Source organism: Triturus cristatus, chromosome 10, assembly GCF_964204655.1.
Source record: "Triturus cristatus chromosome 10, aTriCri1.1, whole genome shotgun sequence".
NCBI classification, from domain to species: domain Eukaryota; kingdom Metazoa; phylum Chordata; class Amphibia; order Caudata; family Salamandridae; genus Triturus; species Triturus cristatus.
In genome coordinates, this window is record NC_140593.1 from 1,247,643,843 (window position 1) to 1,247,666,340 (window position 22,498).

The 22,498-nt window shown below is 46.9% G+C and overlaps 1 protein-coding gene across 1 annotated transcript in view; it reads left to right on the forward strand.

Annotated features, from left to right (window-relative positions):
• FAM3A (FAM3 metabolism regulating signaling molecule A) overlaps positions 1–22,498 on the forward strand; it is a 144,807-nt gene that overhangs the window by 49,977 nt on the left and 72,332 nt on the right. The window contains exon 9 of the mRNA XM_085629917.1: positions 21,734–21,860. Coding sequence (XP_085486043.1) covers positions 21,734–21,860 — 127 coding nt within the window. The remainder of the gene's footprint in view (positions 1–21,733; positions 21,861–22,498) is intronic.

Here is a 22,498-nt window from a genome sequence, read left to right on the forward strand (position 1 = left end):
GGCTTTCTTTCCTCAGCCGTCTACACCAGTGGAAATGGCACTTCATTCGCTGGACGTGCAGCGTTGCTTGAAATTTTATCTGGACTGTAATAAAGCCTTTTAGAAAATCTTCGCAATTGTTCATTGCATTCAGTCCAAGCAGGGTATTGCTCGATGGATCTCCAGTGCTATACAGTTCTGTCATTCTGCAGCAGACAAGCCTCTAGAGGGCAGAATTAGAGCACACTCAACAAGGTCCATGGCTTCCTCTACGGCTCTTTGTGGGGGTCCAGATTAAAGACATCTGCAGGGCTGCGACTTGGAGCAGCGTGCACACCTTTACAAGACATTACTGCCTGGAGACCTTGGCACAGGAAGACACGGCTGTGGGCCAGGCAGTCTTGAGGAACCTCTTCCATTGAGTGGTGAGCTTTCCTTTCTTCCCTCCTTCCTTTCTTATGGTTCTTGCACATGTTGCTGTGTGTTTTTTCTTATGTGATTGCATGGTACTTTTATGTTTTCAAGAAAAAAGAAAAAAAAATAAAGAAATGTGATATATAGTTACGCAGAGTGAGATGTCTCAGGGAAGCAAAATGTGTTTCTTACTGCTAGCTACTCTGATACAAGCTATGGGAATCTATGAAAGTTCCAATACTGGAGAAGGAAACAAGTTACTGACCTGTAACTTTGGTCCTCCAGTATTGGTAACTTTCATAGATTCCCATGTGCCCACCCTCCTCCCCTGGGAAAGCTCAGCCCTCGGCAGGGTTGGTTGTACTGTTACACAACGGCTACGAAAATCTGAGGCTCTGAGGTTCTCTCAGGAAGGTTCTGTGGGGTGAGGCTAATCTGATTGGTTGTTGCTTTGTTTTGGGTCTCTTTTACAAAAAGAGGTAGATATGCTACAAAAGGGAATGATGCCTAGGCCTTTTTTCTTTCTCTTTTGTACCTACTGCTATGTTATTTTGGGTACCGAGACTCCCATTCCGACGACGGGGAATGATACAAGCTATGGGAATCTATGAAAGTTACCAATACTGAAGAACCAAAGTTACAGGTAAGTAACTTGTTTCTTTTCTGATGCTTAATAAGGCCATAAGGGAGTGGCAGGTAGAGTTATTTATGACCAAGGCCCACTAGCATCAGAAGCACCATCTGCAGGAGAAAATCCTCATCTTTGATGAAACCTCCATGTTCCTGGGATGGTTCAGAGTCGCAAGACCATTTCCAACTCTTGGTTGGAATTACCTGCTCCATCTGCCGACACCACACAGGTTGAGGACTTTCACCTGGCAAAAGGTGTGCCAAAAGCAACCTCGTCCACGCTTGAACCGTGCCCATCTTCACAACCCCTGGTCCTCCCTCCCCCTACAGATATACCATTGACGAGCTCTACACCCAGACGCCGCAACAAACACTGCCACCGTGCCGACCTACTGTCCACAGTAGGACCTTTCACCTGCAATCACTGCCACTTCACCTGCCACAGCATACACACCAACCCATCGACCAGCCTCACCCCGAACACACCACAGACACTACCTGAGCAAAAACACCAACTTGCATGCGCCCTTCTCAACACACGTTCACTATGCAAACACACCACTGATATTTGAGACTTCATCTCCACCCTCACACCCAATGTCCTCTTCCTCACTGAGACCTGGCTCAAACCCACTTCCGCACCTGACATCACCATCGCAATACCCAAGGGATACAAAATTACCCATTGCAACCGCATCCACAAGCCTGGCTGAGGGATCACCATCATACACAAAAAATCCATCCAAACCACCCCCACAAATGACATCACCCCAGCCATGGAAAACCTTAACTTCTGACTCCAAACAGACAGTAAAACCACCATCGGGGGCACCCTCCCCTACTGCCCTTCAGGATAAACGTCCAGCCTTCTGCAACTTAATCTCCGACTTCATCGCCCCACTCTCTATAAACTCCAACAACTACATTTTCCACGATGACCTCAACTTCCATCTTGACAACCACAATGACATCAACACTACCAACCTTCTCGACAGCTAGAAAAACATTGACTCACTCGATTCGTCCACGGCCCCATGTACACTGTATGCCACACACTGGGCCTATCCTCACCTCCAGCAAAAGCATTAGGTACAGCCACATCACGGAACTCACCTGGACAGACCACTACATCGTTCACTTCAACATCACCAGCTCATGGACTTCCACCCCAGTCTACTCAACGACCCCCACTGCAGCTGGAGCAAAATCTCAAAGGACATGTGGATCAATGCCCTCACCACCACCCATCCCATCTCCTCCAATAACCCAGACCAGAGTGTCAGAAACTTCAACAGTTGGATCACCAACTGCATCGACAGCATCACTCCCATCAGCAACAATACCCACAGAAGAGCCCACCAAACAGACTATCTGGTACACGGAAGAACTCAGAACTGCTTCATGACACTATAAATAACTGGAAAGGAGATGGCTCATCAGCAAGGACATGACCGACAATGCCGCCCTCAATCTCTACCACAGACACCATAATGGCAACACTGAAGACTGAGAAGTTTGGTATCAAACTTCTCAGCACATTAAACCCGCACTGATGCCAGTGTGGCATTTAATGTACAAAGCACCACAGAGGGCATCTTAGAGATGCCCCCTGAAAACTAACCTACAATCCACGTCTGGTCTGGGAGGCTGCCTAGGCTGCCACACAGCAGACATGTTGCTGGACCCCTGGGTAGGAGAGCCCCCACGCTCCTGGGCCTGCAGCAATGCACATCCTGGGCGAGGTGCTAGGTCTCCTCCCCCAGGATGGACAGGGGGAAGCTTCAAAGGCAGGCCGCCTCTGTGAGCTTCCCCAGGCCACTTGCTGTACCCAGCAAATTGGCCCCCACCAGTTCTAACCCCCACTCTGGCGGGAAGACTGGCCGGAAACCCCAAATAAGGACAGGGTATGTGCCAGCCTGCCAACCCCACCCCTCAGGTGGGGAAGGCGAGGTGAAGCACATCTCCGGGCACACGCCATCTTGAAGATGGGAGGCCCTGCCCAATCAGGACTAGGCTACTTCCCCCCTCCCACAGGAGAGTGACAGGATAGGGGTTGTACCCACCCCAGGGCAGGGACCCGTTGGTCCCTGCCCTTTACCTACCTGTAACACCCCTAAATCTAGTATTTAGGGCACCCTGAATCTTCCTTCCTTAGATTCCAGATTCCGAAAAACAAAGAAGAGCAAGAAGAAAGAAGACCTGCCGTGCAGCTGCTAAGAAGAGGAAGACACCAACTGCTTTGGCCCCAGCCCTACCGGCCTGTCGACCCTCGAACCTGCTCCTGCTACATCCCGGCACCTCTTGTGGCCAGCAACCTCACAAACCCCGGAGGACCTGGCTACCTTTTGACTCAGCACCTGGGACTCCCATGAGCAGTGGCTCTGCTCAAAACCTGCTTCTAACCCCTGGCATCTTCCCGTAACCGCAAACCATGCACACTCTGCACCCACCAAGCATGTGCCGGAGTGAACAAAGACCGGTGACTGCGACCCCGAATCCGGCACCCAAGGACTCACCTCGATGCTCCTGACGACGCCTGGAGCCTCAGAACCAGGTAGCCCCCCAACCGCGATCAACAGAGGGTAAGATTTCCAGACACCAAAAGGCACCCCTGCACCCGTCGCCCTGTGGCCCCCTGTGCCCAACCCCCGGGTACCTACCTATCCTCCAACTACCCAACTTACCTCTGGAAGTGGTGGTGGCACCTGAAGAATCTTCGTCCCCGAGCTTGCAGCCTTTGTTCATCCAGGAGCTTTCCCATTGAAATCCATTGAGCGCCCGAAGGCTCAAAAGCACCCTGCACCCAGCCGCCCGAGTGGCCCTGGCAGTGTAACCTCTACTCCTATCTAATTCCCCATTTGCCCTGAGCAAGTGACCTAGAGCCCAGCTCCCACAGCCGCGTGGCCTGCTAGTCAGCAGCCACCAACCAAGGCCCCCCTGCCTCCCATAGGATAACATTGGGCCTCACTCTGCACCCGGCTGCTCCTGTTCCGCTGAGGGTGTAACAACTGTACTTACCTGACCCTGGGAGACCCCTGAGTCTGTGCTCAGAACCTTAACTCTGCCAGTCGAGTACCGACCCAAAAGCCGATAACCCAATTTTCCTCCATAGGGTAACATTGACTGGTTTCTTCTGAAATTTCTTCTAAGTGTGGAGTTTCTAAAACTTAAAATATTCACCTAAAATCAACCGAGTAACGAAAACGAAAATACTCGCCTGCTATTAGGAGAGATCCCAGTGCTGGATCTTGGTGCCCAGCACTGACCCTGAAAAGTACTCACAACCGTACTTACCATTAACCCAATTTTATTCCATAGGAAATCATTGACTGTTTTTCTGTGAAATTTTTTCTAAGTGTCGATTTTTGCAAACTACAAATATTATTTAAAAATCGTACCAACTCTGAAAACGTAATTGCTTACCTGTTTTAGATTGAGGTCCCAGTACTGAGCCTAGGAGCCCAGTACTGGATTACAAAAGTAACGAGAACATACCATACCTGTAACTTGATTTTTCTCCCACAGGGAATCATTGACTGTTTTTCTATGAAATTTCTTCTGTCAACTTTTAAAATAGCAAAATATTGCCTAAAAATCACAACAGTAACTAAGTCGACTTTACTCACTTGTTTCCAAGAACTGTCCCAGGACTGAATCTAGGATCCAGTCCTGGACTTAGAAAAGTAATCCTGAAAGTAATCTATTGCAAATAACTTAAAACTTGTGTTTGAAATTGTGTTGCCTATTGCAACAACCTGCAACTATCTACAAAAGTGAATTGCATATTGCAAAAGTATTCAACTAAAGCATCTCATCCTGAGAAAGTATATTTTAATACCTATTGTTGGTTCTAAAATAAAACCAACATATATTTTTTATATAAACCATTGGCCTAGAGTTGAGTTCTTGAGTGTGTGAGACCATTTGCTGACTGAGTGTACAACAAATGCTTTACACTGTCCTCTGATTCTGCCTTACTGCTCAACCAAGCTACCACTTTAGAGGGTAAGGTAATATCTAACTTTAGCCTCTGCCAAACCTCTGGGGACTGTGGACTCTGTACACACTGTACCTATTTGGGAACAGTATATACAGAGCCACTTTCTCACACCTCCTCAGAGGATTCTGGATATTCAGATTTGAGATGGCAGACTGAAACACGTCCCTCTTTCCTACAGGCCTTACGACTGCTTGACGTCCTGCCTCGTGCGTCCTGTCGGTTCAGCACGCCAGCCGTGGATGAGGGCCTTCCAGTGGTTCCTGTGTCATTGGTGGCGCCAACATCACGGGAGCATCTCGGCTAAAGTACAGATCTCCCTTTTGGTCATCTTGGATCCAGGGCTGGACTGGCCATACTGGGCATCGGGTATTTCCCCGGTGGGCCGCCAGTGTGGGGGTCGGTTTTGGGCCCCCGGGGGGCCGTTTTTGTTACAGGGACGTTTTTGCAGTATAGCTGCAATATTGGCCCCTGTAACACAATCGTCCGAAACCAGACCTGCAAACAGTTCCGCGGCACCCCCAACTACCCCCGGGGGGGCTGGCTGAGCACTTTGCCAGGGCCGGTTTTGGTACCCAGTCCAGCCCTGCTTGGATCTGCTGTTGAAAATGGACCTTTCCACTCTCTATGTGGGTCGTCAATTCCTTCCTCCACAAGTACTGTCTGCTGTTGTCATAGATGCTTCCTCATTTGGCTAGGATGCCCATCTGGACAAAACGACGGCATGCAGGGTTTTTTATCCATATTGATGTGCTTGTGCTGCAGGTAGTTCTCCTTGCCACAAACATTTCATCCCTCCATCTAACGGAGTGCAATTCATAGCCTGTCAGACAACAGCACCTCTGCCCATTACGTCAACAGATAGGGTGTTGCGGGAGGCCCTTTGCCAGTGGAAGTGGACGCATCAATGGTGGATTTTCCCTGTAGTGGTCCACCTGTCAGATTTCCCGAGTAGAAGAGCAGATGCTTAGAGGCCTCTTACTGGAGGACCCTAAGTGGGCACAATGGTTGAGGTCTCCATCTGTGGCTCTCTTCACCACGGTCCACAACAGGAAGTGCCCTCAGTTTTGTGCCATCCCATACTCTATGAACGCTTCCTAGGTTAATACTTTCAGATTCTGCGTGTCCCAGGACCTGCTGTAAAGGCTTCAATGGATTCCACTTCTGTTGAAAGTCCTGCAGAATCAAAAGGATCAGGCACGGTTGATCCTGATCACCCTGGATTGAACAAGGAGTATCTGATGCGCCAATCTGCTGGCACTCCGTCGTCTTTCCTGTGCGGGTTGGTCCTTCTATCACAGTAGGATGATCAGGACCTACTTCAGTCCTTAAACTCTGTGGCTGCACACATGAAGATTGAGCTGTGCCAGTAAAATCTTTTTTTTTTTTTGCATTCCTGATGACATTGCAGACTTCTTCTTGACTGTCAGAAAACCTGCTATAAAATCAATTTATGGTGGTTTCTGGAACACATTTATGCAATGGTATGAGTCGGAAGTCTTGGAGCTCCTAAATCAAGCTTTCTATTATCTTGTATTTCACACTGTCTCTTGCACAACTGGGACTGGCATTGGCTACAGCCAAGGATTCCCTAGATGCACTGTCTGCTTTAATGTGTTTCTTCACCAGCCATTGTTGCTTAAATCACCTCCAGTGGTGCATTTTTCTCAAAGTTTTGCTTTACCGGTTTCCTCCAAGTCTGTTGCATGTTCCTCAGTGGGATCTAAATCTTGTGTTGACTATCTTAATGGATTCCCTTTTTGAGCCAATGCAGTTGTCATCATCTACTTACTTGAAGAGCTTTGTTGGCAGCAATAAATGCAGCTCGTCAGAGAACTTCAGACCCTTTCATTTCACAGCTCTACCATGGTAATGTGGTCCTCTGTTCTTGCTGAGCCTTCTTGTCTCAGGTGGTTTCAGCCTTTCATGTGGCCCAGTCTTTTGCCGTCCATCTTTTTTTCACTCCTCCTCAACCCACCAAGGAAGAGGAGCAGTTGCATAGACTGAATCCCAGGGTTGCTGTTATCTACCACATAGAGCGTACTCGACAGGACAGAGTGGATGACCAGCTTATTGTGTGATTTGGCGGAGCCATGAAATTCAAAGCGATTACCATTATCAGGCTTGCTTGAATCCAGTGGCAAAGTGAGCAAGGGACTCACGTCTGAGCATACCCTGCCAATTTATGGCGAACAAAGCAAAAACCAAAGGGAATGATGGACGGAGTGTTGAACATTGCAAGCTGAAGACGGCTGAAATGCCAGAAACCGGTCCTAGGAAGCTTGTTTCCGGTCCAGGGAAGACATGGCTTGGCAGTTCGGGCTGGACTGTTCCCATGAGGCACAGGGTCAGACTGATTTGCATATGGCCATGTCTGAACTGGGGTGGCAGAGTGGGCTAAAGAACGGTGATGGATTAAACCCAGATCAGTTGACTGGGGGTGAGTGCTTGCAATGTTCAACACTCCGTCCATCATTTCCTTTGGTCTTTGCTTTGTTCGCCATAAGTTGGCAGGGTATGCTCAGACGTGAGTCCCTTGCTCACTTTGCCACTGGATTCAAGCAAGCCTGGCTGAAGACGGCTGAAATGCCAGAAACCGGTCCTAGGAAGCTTGTTTCCGGTCCAGGGAAGACATGGCTTGGCAGTTCGGGCTGGACTGTTCCCATGAGGCACAGGGTCAGACTGATTTGCATATGGCCATGTCTGAACTGGGGTGGCAGAGTGGGCTAAAGAACGGTGATGGATTAAACCCAGATCAGTTGACTGGGGGTGAGTGCTTGCAATGTTCAACACTCCGTCCATCATTTCCTTTGGCTTTTGCCATATGCCACAAAGCCACATTTATGGTTCATCCCCCTCAAGTAACAAAAGCAGACCAAAGCAGGCGGTGGATCATCCTCGCCCAAAGAATCTTTACAAATTTTCTTCCATACTGCCACCTCTTAGTGCATACATTGTATACAGTGAGTCATCAATTTGAGGTTCACCCATAACAATCATGGTCAACAAATATACAGTACCTATAAAATAAAGTTAGGGTTTTACTTATTCCAAGCTGAAAAATCTCTAAAACCTCAACAATGGCCATATCTTTATGACAAGACCAGTGTTAAAGAGAACAACGTATTTTACGATAAGCGGAATGATTCACACCCAAAAAATCTATTTCAGATAGTCTGGGTTCAATTAAATAATGTCATTACAAACCTTTGCATGTGGTATGTGAGGAAATCAGAGTGGAGGTGAGAGGAATTTTTTGAGACCAATCAAATTTACACTACCCACAAATTTAAAAGTATATACAAATATTTGAAACATCCCTTGATTACAAAAAACAACATGGCTCCCCAGGTAGAAGAATTGTAACTTGATGTAGATCATATTTATTTATTTGCTGTGGTGGAAATGGCACTCACTGGCTGCTGAAGTCCTTGGTGAGCAAAGGTAATTTGCTAGAGACTTGAAATAACTCCACAGAGTAATATTTATGAGTAATGTGTTTTGTCTTGGAAATTAGACAGGACAGCCAGCCAATATGTCGGACACTTAAACAAATATTTATACGTTTACCTTTCTAAAAGAATAAATAAATAAATGGGTCCCAAATTAGGCTTCACTGCTGTGTTTGCATAATACACTTAGTGCAATACAAATAGTGTTTATAAGAAAATGATCAAAGTGTTGTCACATAAGAAAAAACATCTGCCACTTTCTTCTCACAGTGGCAAAATAATGCAGCTATTGGTTGAAGTTCCAAAAGGGCCCAGACTGCGTGGATTTTCACACCAGAAAATCCCCCCTTATGTCAGATAAGTCCCCTTTCTAAGTGCAGTAGTTGACCACTGTAAGTTTTGTATTGCACATAATACATAAATACTATTTACCCAAAAGTAGCACAATAACACTATTTAAATTCAAACACACACACATACATATATATATAAAATGCCATAGAAAGTTACACAGGATTAAACGACACACACAGCTAAAAAGATATGTACAGGCTTGACTATCCACTGCTCCTCTCTAGTGCACCTTATCTCACAGCTGACCTTGGGCCCCAGCCCCATATCAGGCACCATAGGACTCCACTTTCATTTTTCCCGGTAAAAGCATTAGTAAAATCGCCTACAAACTTAAAACATTGAACATAGCAGTAAATATAATTAGCACGCACTTTAAAGTATGTTCCACAGTAGCCCTTATGATCCGACTGCTAATTAAATAAACAAAAACAGAAAGGCCATGACAGGGCCGGCTTCAGCGCTGATACAAAAGTATTTTTTGGTGCCACACCAATAACCTATTTCTCTGTAAATACCTTTTCTACCACCTTCCAACAGTGCCCCTCATCCCTCCATGGCCCCCTCTATTGACCTCCTCCTCGGATTCCCTCACTGCCACATGCCACAAGTGCCCCTCATCTCCCCATAGCCCCTCCCCCTTATGACCACCTCCTCGGATTCCCTCACTGCCACCCTCCAACAGTACCCCTCATCTTTACTTAGCCTCTCTCTCATATGCATTTCATTTGTTGTATAGCGCTACTCATAGTGTAGTGTGTGTCAGTACTTTACACCACGCACACATCATACAGAGACAATGAATCATACAAGTATGTAAATCAGTCTACAGGGAATGTCACATAAGCCAATGAGGATTACAAGGTGTAAGAATCACATGTCATCCATACTGGTGGGCAGTATATTTTAAGAGGGTTTGGTCTGTGGAAACACAACCTTGGGATTTAAAGAGTATTCCATGGGGGTCAGCTTTACTGATAAAAATGTATATCTGCCCGAACATACTCATTTTAGCAACATTAGAATAATGAAAGACTGCGGAAGTTCGAACTATATCACAAAACAAAAAAAGCCAAGTTCTAACTATACCATTCATGTTTGTGAATAAACTACTTTTCTCCAGTATTGGGGTGTCTTTCATAGATTCACATGCTTGAATATTCCCCGTCGTCGGAGTGGGAGTCCCACGGTAAATAATATAGCAATATATACAGTCATAATATATATATATATATATATATATATATATATATATATATATTATCTACTGGCGGTCGCCAGTAGATAGTTATAGTTAGGACCGTGTTTCCATAGGAAATCTGAAAATTCTATTTTGAATAACTTTGGCGCCGGTTGACGAATCCTTGCGAAATTTTCAAAAGTAATGGGGCGCTACGCTACGCTCCTACCCTGAAAGTCTCGGGGGGGATTCGTCAAGCGGGGGCTGAGAAAAAAGGGGGGTCCCAAAACGCGTTTTCCCCATGCATTTTTCCATAGGACCTTTAGTCCGAGCTACAGCCTGAACGGCTGAACAGAATTATGTGAAATTTGGCAGAGAGGTAGCCCTCAGGTCAGGGATGTGCCTTTTGAAGGTCTTGTGTAAATCTGTTCAGTATTTCCTGAGAAAATAGCATTTAAATCAATATATATATCTATGGGCGCGCTCCGTGCGCTTATGGTAAGCTTACCGTACGCGTACGGTGCCGTGCGCGAGCGCGATTCTGATTGGTTGTTAGATCAAAGTAAACATTCGAATCGGTCGAAATCAGGAAGTGTCGGCCGCCATTTTGTCTCTCGCAGTCTGAGGGGGTGAAAAACAAAGGTGGATAACGTGAAAAGGGGGCAGGCTGGACAGTTCCTGACCCCCTAGCCTTTATCAGGGGGTCTCAGAAGGACCCCCAAGGGCAAAAAATTAATTTAAATTTATTTTCCAAAAAATCGCCAAATGCGCGCAGCGTACGCGCACGGCGTGAACGGAGAAATTCCGCAAGGAAAAATTCCGCGAACTTCGCGTAATTACGCGTACCGTGCGCGCACGGCAAAAAAAAATTCCAAAAAGGAAGGCTTAAAAAAAAATAACAAAAAATTGTGAGGTAAGGTTGGCTCTTAAAAGAGCCGTTGGGTTCATACAGGGATGGAGGAAAGAAAGAATGGGAATATTATGAGCGTCTACAAACGTGCTGGTCTATCTTATTGTTAATAAGGGGAACACTGGTCTCCCCAAAAACAATAAGACCAGAACACGTTATACACCTCTTTACAACCCTCCCAAATCGAGGGTTAACGTCCAGAGGAGCAGAAGAAGGTGATGCTCCCACCTCAGAGGAAGGGCTCAGCTGAGCTGCCGATGATGTACTCGGCTGAGCTTCTGAGGTTGGGCTCTGGTGACTTACTGAAGAGTTTTCTCCAGTATGTCGAGCAAAGGTCCTGGGATGTCTATCCCTAAGGTGTCTCTTCATAGAGTGATTTCCAAAGGAATACTTCTTCCTTGGATCTCCTCTAGATAAAACACGGTCACAAAGTGTGCAAGTGACCAATGGAGCATTGACCTTTTTCTGCCCCTCTGGAAAAGTAAAATACTCCCACACAAGAATCCTTTGGTTTCCTCCTTCTCTGTCTGATGATTGTGCTGCTAGGCTCACTCTCAGAAGAGGTCTGCTGCTCTGCCATTGTATCTCAATGTCAATTCAGCTCCTTCTCCTAGGGGATCTCAAGCAGTAATGAGGGGAATGGGTGTGGTGTGGGAAGTTTCTGGAACTGAAAGTAGTTTCAACCAATGAAAAGTGTTCTTTGTGGATCACATGACCTACCGTGCGCGCTCCGTAAGCTTACGGTACGCGCTCGGAAAAAAGTACGCATGCGCGAACGTGACGCTTACGGAGCGCTTACGGAGCGCGTACGTAAGACGCGCATGCGCATTACACGCCCCTGCGTAACCGCGATGTTGCTTCCGCGTGTACGCGTACGTCACGTACGTATCACGTAAGCGCGCTGTACTTATAAGGTGCGGAGCGCGTAGCGTCAGCTTACCGTACGCGCATCCTATCACGTAAGCGCACCGTACTTATGACGTACGGAGCGCGTAGCGTCAGCTTACCGTACGCGCACGGAAAAAAATGCATAAAAAAAAAAAACCTTTCCATAATGCAGGATATAGTACATATATTATTTTATACATAGGTTTACAAAAAATCTCAAAAAAAAATTTGCTTTTAAAAAACCGTACAAATTCACTGAAAAAACCATAGGTTTCACACATGTTATAGTTAGCTGGACATTTCACTCATAAAAAACCAATGAAATTCCCCCGTTATAGTTAGTGCAGGCAACTATAACTCACGCGACCGCAATCCTCTGCTGATGACGTCAGATATTACATCACTGATGACATATGTGTCTTTCTGAGAAAATTTTTTTTTAATATATGTATAGCTAAACATGAATGGAAGAAGACATGGGTAAATAAGTGTCTAAATACAGTGATGTAATATCTGACGTCATCAGCAGAGGATTGCGGTCGCGTGAGTTATAGTTGCCTGCACTAACTATAACGGGGGAATTTCATTGGTTTTTTATGAGTGAAATGTCCAGCTAACTATAACATGTGTGAAACCTATGGTTTTTTCAGTGAATATATATATATATATATATATATATATATATACACATATACATAAGTAATCATATAAAACAGAGATATAAGTAAGTGATAAACATCAAGAATGTCCCTATATGAAATCTCCATAGAGATACATGGAAAGAGAAAAAAGACATTCGCAGTCTATCTCTGTCATTATGTTAGTCCAAACTACGGCCAATCAGGCGCCAGCTCCTCTCTAGAACCTTCTCCTCAGAGCTCCTCACCTCAGATTTTCTACCGCAGTCTCCCTGAGCTCTGCTCAGTTTTGTTCTATTCAACATGTCTTCAAGTAAGAAGTCTTTGTTTAGACCTTGTTCTTCGTGTGGAAAGCTACGTTTATTCTCAGAAGATCCACACAGTAAGTGTATTTACTGTCTTTACCCAGACCATGAAGTGGCTAAATGTAAGTTCTGTAGAACTTTTTCAACAAAAACTTTGAAGGACAGGGAAGGCCGTCTCTTGTTGTGACTACAGAGACTTAAAGATAAAGATGAAGTGGTTTCTGAGGTAGAAAGCCTTATTTCTGGCCGTTCCCACACAGCCTCTAAGCGCAGTAGCATACAAGAATTACCTTCTCCTTTTCTGAAAAAGAAGAAAATGTCTTTGACTATGACAGCTGCCACTTCTTCTGCCTTGTCTACTGCTTTGTCGCCCACGAGACATAGTTCTCAGGCTGCTGAGGCTTCCACTACCCAGTTTTCAGAGAAAAAACTGGCTTCGTCGTCGACGAAGCTTCCGACGACGAGATCTGCAATTCCCTGCTCGTCGACGGTGACACTCACGACGACGACAGCATCTACATCGTCGTCGACGGTTCCGTCGACGTTGTCGGCGTCGACGATGTTAATCAGTACCATCAAGACTGTATCCTCTATTGTACCTATTGCATCGTCGTCGACGAAGAAGAAGGAAAAAATCTTGTCGACATTGACTTCGTCGTCGTCGAAGGTTGAGAAATCGTCCTCGTCGACGAGTGCGTCTTCGAGTGACCCGTCGACGAAGAAGAAGACCTCGTCGTCGTTTCTGCCGACGACGATGACAAAGGTTCCGTCGACGAAGGTTCCGTCGACGAAGGTTCCGTCGACGAAGGTTCTGTCGACGAAGGTTCCGTCGACGAAGGTTCCGTCGACGAAGGTTCCGTCGACGAAGGTTCCGTCGACGAAGGTTATGTCGACGATGGTCCCGTCTACGATGGTCCCGTCGACGCTAATTCCATCAGCTATGTTTACGTCGACGATAGTCCCGTCGACGATGGTTCCTTTGACAAGTCCATCTACAAGGATGTCCTCAGTACCTTCTATATTTCCGGTACCGTCGACGGCAATCTCTTCGGTGCAAATAAAAATTAAAAGGACGACTGCTACTCAGAGGTCCTTAACAGATCAGATTTCCTCCACGTCCACAGTACCTACTTCGTCGTTTGCCGCTGCTCCTTTGGTTCCATTGCCACCAAGTTCTCGACCTGATATGTTGGGTGAAGTTATATTATTGGAGGATTCCCATCTTCCTTCTCCATTGTTTGCCACGGATTCTGATCAGGATTCAGAAGAAGGTTTACCTGAATCGTTTGGGACGGCCCGCAGTCCCTCAGATTTAATAATAAAGTGCCAAGACGATAGTAGTGAGGATGAGGAACAATTTTATCAGCAAGAAGTTCCTACAGAAAGACAAACTGCGACGCTACCACTATCCCTCATAACAAATCTTCAACTCATGTTGGACGATTATAATAGACGTTTTCCGTTACCACCGCAAGAAGCTGTGGTCCCGCCTCTTCCAGTGGTGCCAACAACTATATCGGAACGGGTACCAGCCCCAATTCCATCTGTGGTAACACCTTCACTACCGCTGCAACATTCCTCCACTCGGGCAGTACCTTCTCAGGTCACTGAACAAGAGGAAGAAATTCCTCAAGACAGGGAGGATGGTGAAATTCTCGATTATGGTGGTGATGATGATGATGACGATGATGGTATGACGGAGTGGGATGATTATCATGCTCAAACACCATCTCCCTCGGAAGTGATACCTGGTGACTCACCACCGGTGGATATCGCCAGTTTTCACCAGTTAATGGATAGGGCAGCACAGAGATTCAAATTGACTACGGAGCATAAGGAGGAGGATTGTTTCCTTTACGATTTCAAAAACCAGCCTTTTAAACAAACACATACAATCCCGATAATCGAATTTATTTGGGAGGAAGGCAAAAAGATTATGAAGACCCCAAATAGTCTTCCGGCACAGGTGCCCAGATTGGAAAAAAAGTACAAATCGCCTTCGGGAGCGCCAGCGTGTCTTACTGGTCAAGCAAAGGCAGATTCTGTGGTGACACAGGCCGCGCAACGTCGGGCTAGAAACCCTGCGTCAACGATCACGGCACCACCTGATCGTGATGGATGTCGTTTGGAAGCCATAGGGCGGAAATTTTCTTCAATGGCTTCCACCACTGTAAGAGCGGCTAATGCTCTGGCCATTTTAGGCCGCTACGACTGTCAGGTATGGGCGGATATTTCAGCGTTAGTTGACCATCTGCCGGAGCCATCGAAGAGTTAGGCCCTAAAGCTACTCCAGGAGGGTGAGAGTACATCTGCGGAGATGATAGACTGTGCAGTTGATATCGCCTGTATGGGATTCCGTCAGCTTGCTGGGGCAGCTGTATTGCGCAGGCAAGGTTGGTTGCGCTCAACATTCTTTCGTCAGGAAGTACAGGCAAAAATATTGGACATGGCATATGATGGAGAGGCTTTGTTTGGAGATCATGTGGATGAAGCTCTCCAATCGATAAAGAAGGTTACGGAAACTGCCCGCTATCTGGGCACGTTACAATTTCGGAAACAGTCCTTTCGGGGTGCACGCGGACGCGGCACCTCTTCTAATTTTCGACGAGGAAACAACCAGTATAGATCATATAGCCAAGGTTCCAACCGTTATTCCTATAACCAACAGCAAACCTCTCGACAACAGTCTTCCAAGACTTACAGAGGAAAATCCTCTTATAGGGGTTCTACCCCTAAGAGACAATGACTTGTATCAGTCCCAAAAAATTGGAGGTCGAATCTCTCTGTACTTTTCTCAATGGTCCTCCATAACAAAGGACCGTTGGGTTTTGGACATTGTAGAAAGAGGTTACACTCTAGAGTTCACCGAATTCCCTCCACCCACACCGCCTACCGGACCACCACCAGCTCATATCAAGGAACTGTTACATCAAGTTCAACTTCTAATAGACAAGGGAGCTATAGAGATAGTTCCAAGATCTCAAAAAGGAAAAGGATTTTATTCCCGATTTTTTTTTTTTTCTTATCACCAAGAAGAACGGGGAATGGAGGCCCATTCTAGATCTGAGGGCTCTCAACACATTTCTCAAGAAACAATCCTTTCGCATGTTGACGCTTGTAGAGATCTTGCGCTTACTCTCACAAGGAGATTTCATGGCAACAATAGATCTCCAAGATGCTTATTTTCATATCCCCATACTACGACAACATCGGAAATTCCTTCGTTTTCGAGTGGGTCGGAAGGATTTCCAGTTCAGAGTACTACCATTCGGCTTACGCTCGGCCCCGCGAATGTTTACAAATTTGCTAGCCCCTGTCGTAGCGTTCCTACGTCTCCAGGGTGTGCAGATCTTCCCATATCTGGACGACTGTCTCCTAAAATCACAATCGGAGGTTCAACTTCGACAGCACACACGTCTTTGCAAGGAGGTGTTTCGCGCCTTAGGGCTCAGCATAAATACCGCGAAGTCTCATCTACAGCCTTCTCATTTCAGGGATTTTCTAGGAGCAACTTTAGAGACAGTGCCAGCCAGGGCACTTCCCTCCCAAGACCGTCTTCAAAGGATTCTCCGTCTGGTAACCCTTATCAGATCAAAAAGATCCGTTTCTGTACGACTGTTGAAGTCATTTCTGGGGATGGCGTCGTCATGCATTGCATTGATCCCTCATTGCAGATTACGGACACGCCCCATACAAGAAGAACTGGATGTTCAATGGTGTCAGGTTACGGGTTCTTTCAACGATCTCGTAACCGTCACAGATCGGATGAAGTCGGCACTGAAATGGTGGACACAACCGTTAAATCTAATGAAAGGCATTTAATTTCTGTCAATCATACCAGACATGACAATAACAACAGACGCCTCTCTAGAAGGATGGGGTGCTCATTTGGAGGATCTATCAATCAAGGGAAAATGGACAATATGCCAAAAAGCCTGGCACATCAACAGGTTAGAGCTCATGGCTATATTTCTGGCTCTCAAATCCTTTCTTCCTTTAATCCAAGGACAATCAGTCCTCATACAGACAGACAACACAACCTGCATGCACTACGTCAACAAGCAGGGCGGAACAAAATCCCCGAAACTGTCTCGTCTAGCCCAGTCGATCTGGGATTGGTCTCTCAACCATCACATCATGATTGCAGCAGTTCATCTACCAGGGGTATCCAATAACCTAGCGGATTCCCTGAGCAGGTCCACCTCTTCGACCCACGAATGGGAGTTACATCAGCCGACGCTGGAGATGATATTTCGACGATGGGGACGTCCACAGCTGGATCTCTTTGCCACACCAGAGAACCGCAAATGCCGACACTATGCAAGCTGGAATCCCCACCAAGGATCACGGGGCAATGCCCTTTTGATGAACTGGTGCAATCTGTTTGCCTACACTTTTCCTCCAATCCCACTCATACCTCGGGTCCTGTGGAAAATGCGGAGGCAACCTTGCCATCTACTTCTAGTAGCCCCCCGTTGGCCTCGGCAAGCATGGTTCTCAGAGTTACTCCTAATGTCTCAATGCGAACCAATCCTTCTACATCCTCGTACAGATCTTCTGACGATGAGCAAGGGGAAAATTTGTCATCCGAACCCCTCCTCACTGAGCTTATCAGCTTGGAACCTGAGCACTGTGAATTTGCCCATTTAGACATCCCACAGGACTGTAGAGACATCTTGGCTCAGGCGAGGGCTCCTTCTACGGTAAAGACGTACAAATTAAAGTGGAAAAGATTCTGCCACTGGTGTGCAGCTAATGGGGTTCATCCATTTTGAAAACCTTCTTTGCTAATCCTCAAACTCCTGCGGAGCAGAGATTACATTCCCTGGATGTGAAACGATGTTTAAAATTCTACATCAGCAGAACAGCTTCTTTACGGAAAACTGATCAACTCTTCATAGCTTATGGACGCTATCACAAGGGACGTCCGGTGACAAAACCAACTATTGCACGTTGGGTTTCAGCAGCCATCGTCTTCTGCCATCAAAAGGCAAACAAGCCATTGCAGTCACCAGTGAGGGCTCACTCCACTAGAGCGATGTCTTCTTCAACCGCATTATTTGCTGGAGTGCCTTTACATCAGATCTGCAGAGCAGCTACGTGGTCAAGCAGACATACGTTTACAAGACATTACTGCTTGGCAACTTTAAACGAGGAGGATGCTGCAGTGGGGCAGGCAGTGCTTCGCAATCTTTTTAAATAAGGTGAGCCTCTTCCTTCCCTCCTCCATATTGTTTCCATTTACTGTTGAGATAATGGTTCATTTACACTTATATAGATATTCAGTAATATCATATATATATAAGGATATTGATTGGCATTACAACTGTTTAGTGCTGTTATAACTATGGAAACAATGATAATTGTTACTGCTGGCTATTCTATATTCAAGCATGTGAATCTATGAAAGACACCCCAATACTGGAGAAGAACAATTGTTACTTACCTGTAAACAGGTGGTTCTCCAGTATTGGTGTCTTTCATAGATTCACATGCGACCCTCCCTCCTCCCTTCAGAGGCTCTCTTCTCCTCATACACTCTAAAGTCACTTTGGTGCTACGAAAATCTGAGGTGAGGAGCTCTGAGGAGAAGGTTCTAGAGAGGAGCTGGCGCCTGATTGGCCGTAGTTTGGACTAACATAATGACAGAGATAGACTGTGAATGTCTTTTTTCTCTTTCCATGTATCTCTATGGAGATTTCATATAGGGACATTCTTGATGTTTATCACTTACTTATATCTCTGTTTTATATGATTACTTATGTATATGTATATATATATATATATATATTATGACTGTATATATTGCTATATTATTTACCGTGGGACTCCCACTCCGACGACGGGGAATATTCAAGCATGTGAATCTATGAAAGACACCAATACTGGAGAACCACCTGTTTACAGGTAAGTAACAATTGTTCCTCTCCTGCGCTGCATAGAAAAAGAAAAATCCACGCAGCAGAACAGTAGGCTATGGTTACCATTGTTAAAGAAAGGATTTGTCGCCTTTCGCCATGTGAAGATAAAGGGGTGAAACAAAAAATAAAGCCAGGTTAACCTGTAAATGGTCTTTGAAAGACCTGTTAAGTACTTGGGTGCGGCTGCGATAATCTCTAATGCTGTCTGTGTGCACCCGGGAAGCGGTCTCGTCCCGGGCTGACACACACGAGGGGGGAGTTGGAGCACTTTGAGCCCCATGGCGTTGCGCGCATGCCTTCAAGCCCTCACTGCGAGGGCCAAGGCTCCTGTTTGGCTGGAACCAGGCCTGGTGGGGAAGAGTGTGGGCTTTTGTATGAGTATTTATGTTAATCACAGCTCGTGAAGGGGCTGTGATTAACATGAATACTTAAAAGCCCACAATCTTCCCTGCAGGTGCCGACAGCCGCAAGCCCCCAACCCCGCCTTACCTTCACTCCCAGTCCCGACACCACATCCAGGAAGTGAGTGATTTTCGCACCGCTGGCTTTTTTAAAGCTGCGGCGCGATTCACTCGCGGGATGTCGTGGGTGTGTGCGCGCTGCCCATACGGCAGTGCGCGCTCTCGATAACAGAGGTGCGCGCGCACGTTACCGGGAACAGTGACCACGGCTGCTTCCATGGCTCCCACCAGAGGTGCTCTGGTGGTGGGCATCCATAACACACAAGATGATGGACGGAATGTTGCACATTGGCAAAACATTCACCCCCAGTCACAGATCTGGGTTTAATCCATCATTATTTTGCTCACCACGCCACCCCAGTTGAGACATGGCCATATGCAAATCAGTCTTGACCCTGTGCCTAATGGGAACAGTCCAGCCCGAACTGCCAAGCCATGTCTTCCCTGGACCGGAATCAAGCATCCTAGGACCGGTTTCGGGGTTTCACCCCTCTTCAGCCAGGATAGCTTGACTCCAGTGGCGTAGTGAGCACGGGACCCACGTCTGGGCATACCCTTCCCACATAGGGCGAACAGCAAAACACACAAGATGATGGACGTAATGTTGCACATTGGCAAAACATTCACCCCCAGTCACAGATCTGGGTTTAATCCATCGTTATTTTGCTCACCACGCCACCCCAGTTCAGACATGGCCATATGCAAATCAGTCTTGACCCTGTGCCTAATGGGAACAGTCTAGCCCGAACTGCCAAGCCATGTCTTCCCTGGACCGTAATCAAGCATCCTAGGACCGGTTTCGGGGTTTCACCCCTCTTCAGCCAGGATAGCTTGACTCCAGTTATCCTGGCTGAAGAGCGGGTAAACCCCGAAACCGGTCCTAGGATGCTTGTTTCCAGTCCAGGGAGGACCTGTCTTGGCAGTTCGGGTTGGACTGTTCCCATGAGGCACAGGGTCAAGGCTGATTTGCATATGGCTGGGTTCAAACTGGAACGGCATGGTGAGCAAAAAAACGATGGATTTAGGCCCAGATCTCTGTACTGGGGTGAATGTATGACATTGTTCTGCATTCTGTCCCTCAACTGTTGTTTTTGCGTTGGACATCCATACCCATTCTGAAAGGACCGAGGCTGCTTCCATGGCTCCCACCAGAGGTGCTCTGGTGGCGGACATCTGCTGAGTAGTCACATGGTCATCTCTGCCTATTTTTGCTAAACATTCCTGCCTCACAGCCCAAACACGCTGTGGTGGATACTTGGCCATGGCTGTGCTGTCTGTCTTCCTTGGATAATGGGCACTCCTCAGTCCCACCTCCCCAGAGAGATACTGCTTTGGGATTCATTCTTAAGGTGAGGAGCATACTGCAAGATGTATCTCTCAGAAGGAATTCCTTACCTTTGGCAACAGTATTTCTAGTTGATGCATAATTGTTCTGCAGAGCCCTCACTGCACAGCCTCCTTCCCAAGATTTGTAGTTTTGTTATCTGCTGTTATTGTAGCTGTCATTGATGCTTTCTTGGGTCCTGCCTGTGCAGCTTGCTGGAGCACTGAAAGAGTATCTACCTGTGGGTTGGTACCTATTATATGCCAGTGTTCCGGCAGCTACAGCAGTCTAACACCTGGGAGCATATACTTGAGTTCAGAAATCTGCAGGCAGGTAATGATCCAACAGTAATATTTTTACCAAAGAAAGTTAGTTTTACTATAAGGGGTTGTACTTTGGGTTAAACTCCATCTTTTAGTTCTCGCTCTCCTTCAACTCCTGACCAGGGATCATGACGCTGTGCTGTTTCACACATCAGGTCTTTTGGGGGTCGCACAATTAAATATGGTCCACCTTTGCCCTTTCATGGTCCGTTCTTGATCAGTAATTAGGGGCACACCTTGCTGTCTTACAGACTGGAATCCTTTGAGGGAGCAAGAAGGATGAGGTGGTGTGTGTATCTGTGTGGCCCTCTCTCCTTCTGTAGCGCTTTCTACAGCTTGTCCTTGGAGCTCGATTCAGTGTGACGCAATCTAATTTTACAGAGAGCCTTTAGTGTGTGAGTGTTTGCTGTTGCTTCACAGGAGGATGGCCATGAGTGACCTAGTGAAGGAGGCAGTGATCATGAGGGTTGGTAGGGAGGGGTGGCAGACCTTCTTGCTAACGAGGCGGCAGGTTGATGCCTTGATAAGGTGATGGACCTGGGCAGGGTGACTGGTGCTAAGGTAAGGAGGGATCCCAGTGTGTGAGGGGGATGTGAGTATGGTGGAGGTTGCTCAGTGGGGAGTGTAGATCTGGAGTTTTGGATCGTCATGAATTGCTGATGCAGACTGGTTCTTTGGAGGCGGTTGAACTGGTTGACTGCAAGCCAGTGCTGATTGGGGGTTGCGGTAGGATAGTTCAGGGAGGCACGAAGCGGCCTTGGCAGGGAACATTTTGTTTCAGACCGTGTGGTGAAGAGCATGTTTTCCATTTTAGAGCAAAGAAAGGCTGTGCAGGTTCTCATGAGAGTTGTGGAGTTGTGAGGGGTCTAGTGGGGAGTGGTGCAGCAGTGCAGGACGTAACATGCGTATAATGTAGACCAGGAAGCTGCAGTCACCTCCTCCACCTACCTCCCCCTGCAGGATGAATGAAGAGGCGCGCAAGATATTCATGGATCTGGGCAGCACTGCAGCCAAGGAGCTGGCCTTTCGGGACAGCTGGGTCTTTGTGGGAGCGAAGGGTATTGAGGATAAAAGTCCCTTCGAGCTGGTGAGTACTTATAACATATAGCTGTACCTCCCTGAGTTCAGATTGTTTATTTATGCCAGTAGTAAACCACCTCTCCCACAAAAAGATTGGTCATGTCAGATACTGACCAGCCTCCCATGAACAGGGCTGTAATGTTGAATAACCACCAGAGCCCAGAGGCTAAGATTGCTGCCTGTGTTCAGGAAAATGTTACAGCAAGAGCGCTTTATCACACACTCCTCTGTCGTGTTCCTTCCATGGTTCCCCTTAACCATACAACATATGAACCCTGCAGATGCTTCTCTGTCTCTGACGCGCATCTTTTGTGGACCTTGACCTGCGGTACTGCAAGTGTCCTTCACCAAAAGTCAACCTGAGCCCTCCACTAAATCCAGCCGCTCAATAGGATGACTGCTTTTGTAAGAGTGTAGTCTCAAACACTGTGCAAATTGCACAATCACTTCTAGCACATCACCCTGTCACCAGCCCTCCCCAACGGTGTGTACCCTCACCTGAATACTTCCACCTTACTTCCCATGCCCCCACTCACCCATCCTCTGCCCTCTCATCACAAACCCAGCCTCAGTCCCCAAGTCCTGTGCTGTCGTCTCCCATCCGTTACTTACTAACCCCCTAGCCCTTCTTGTTACCAGTTCCCA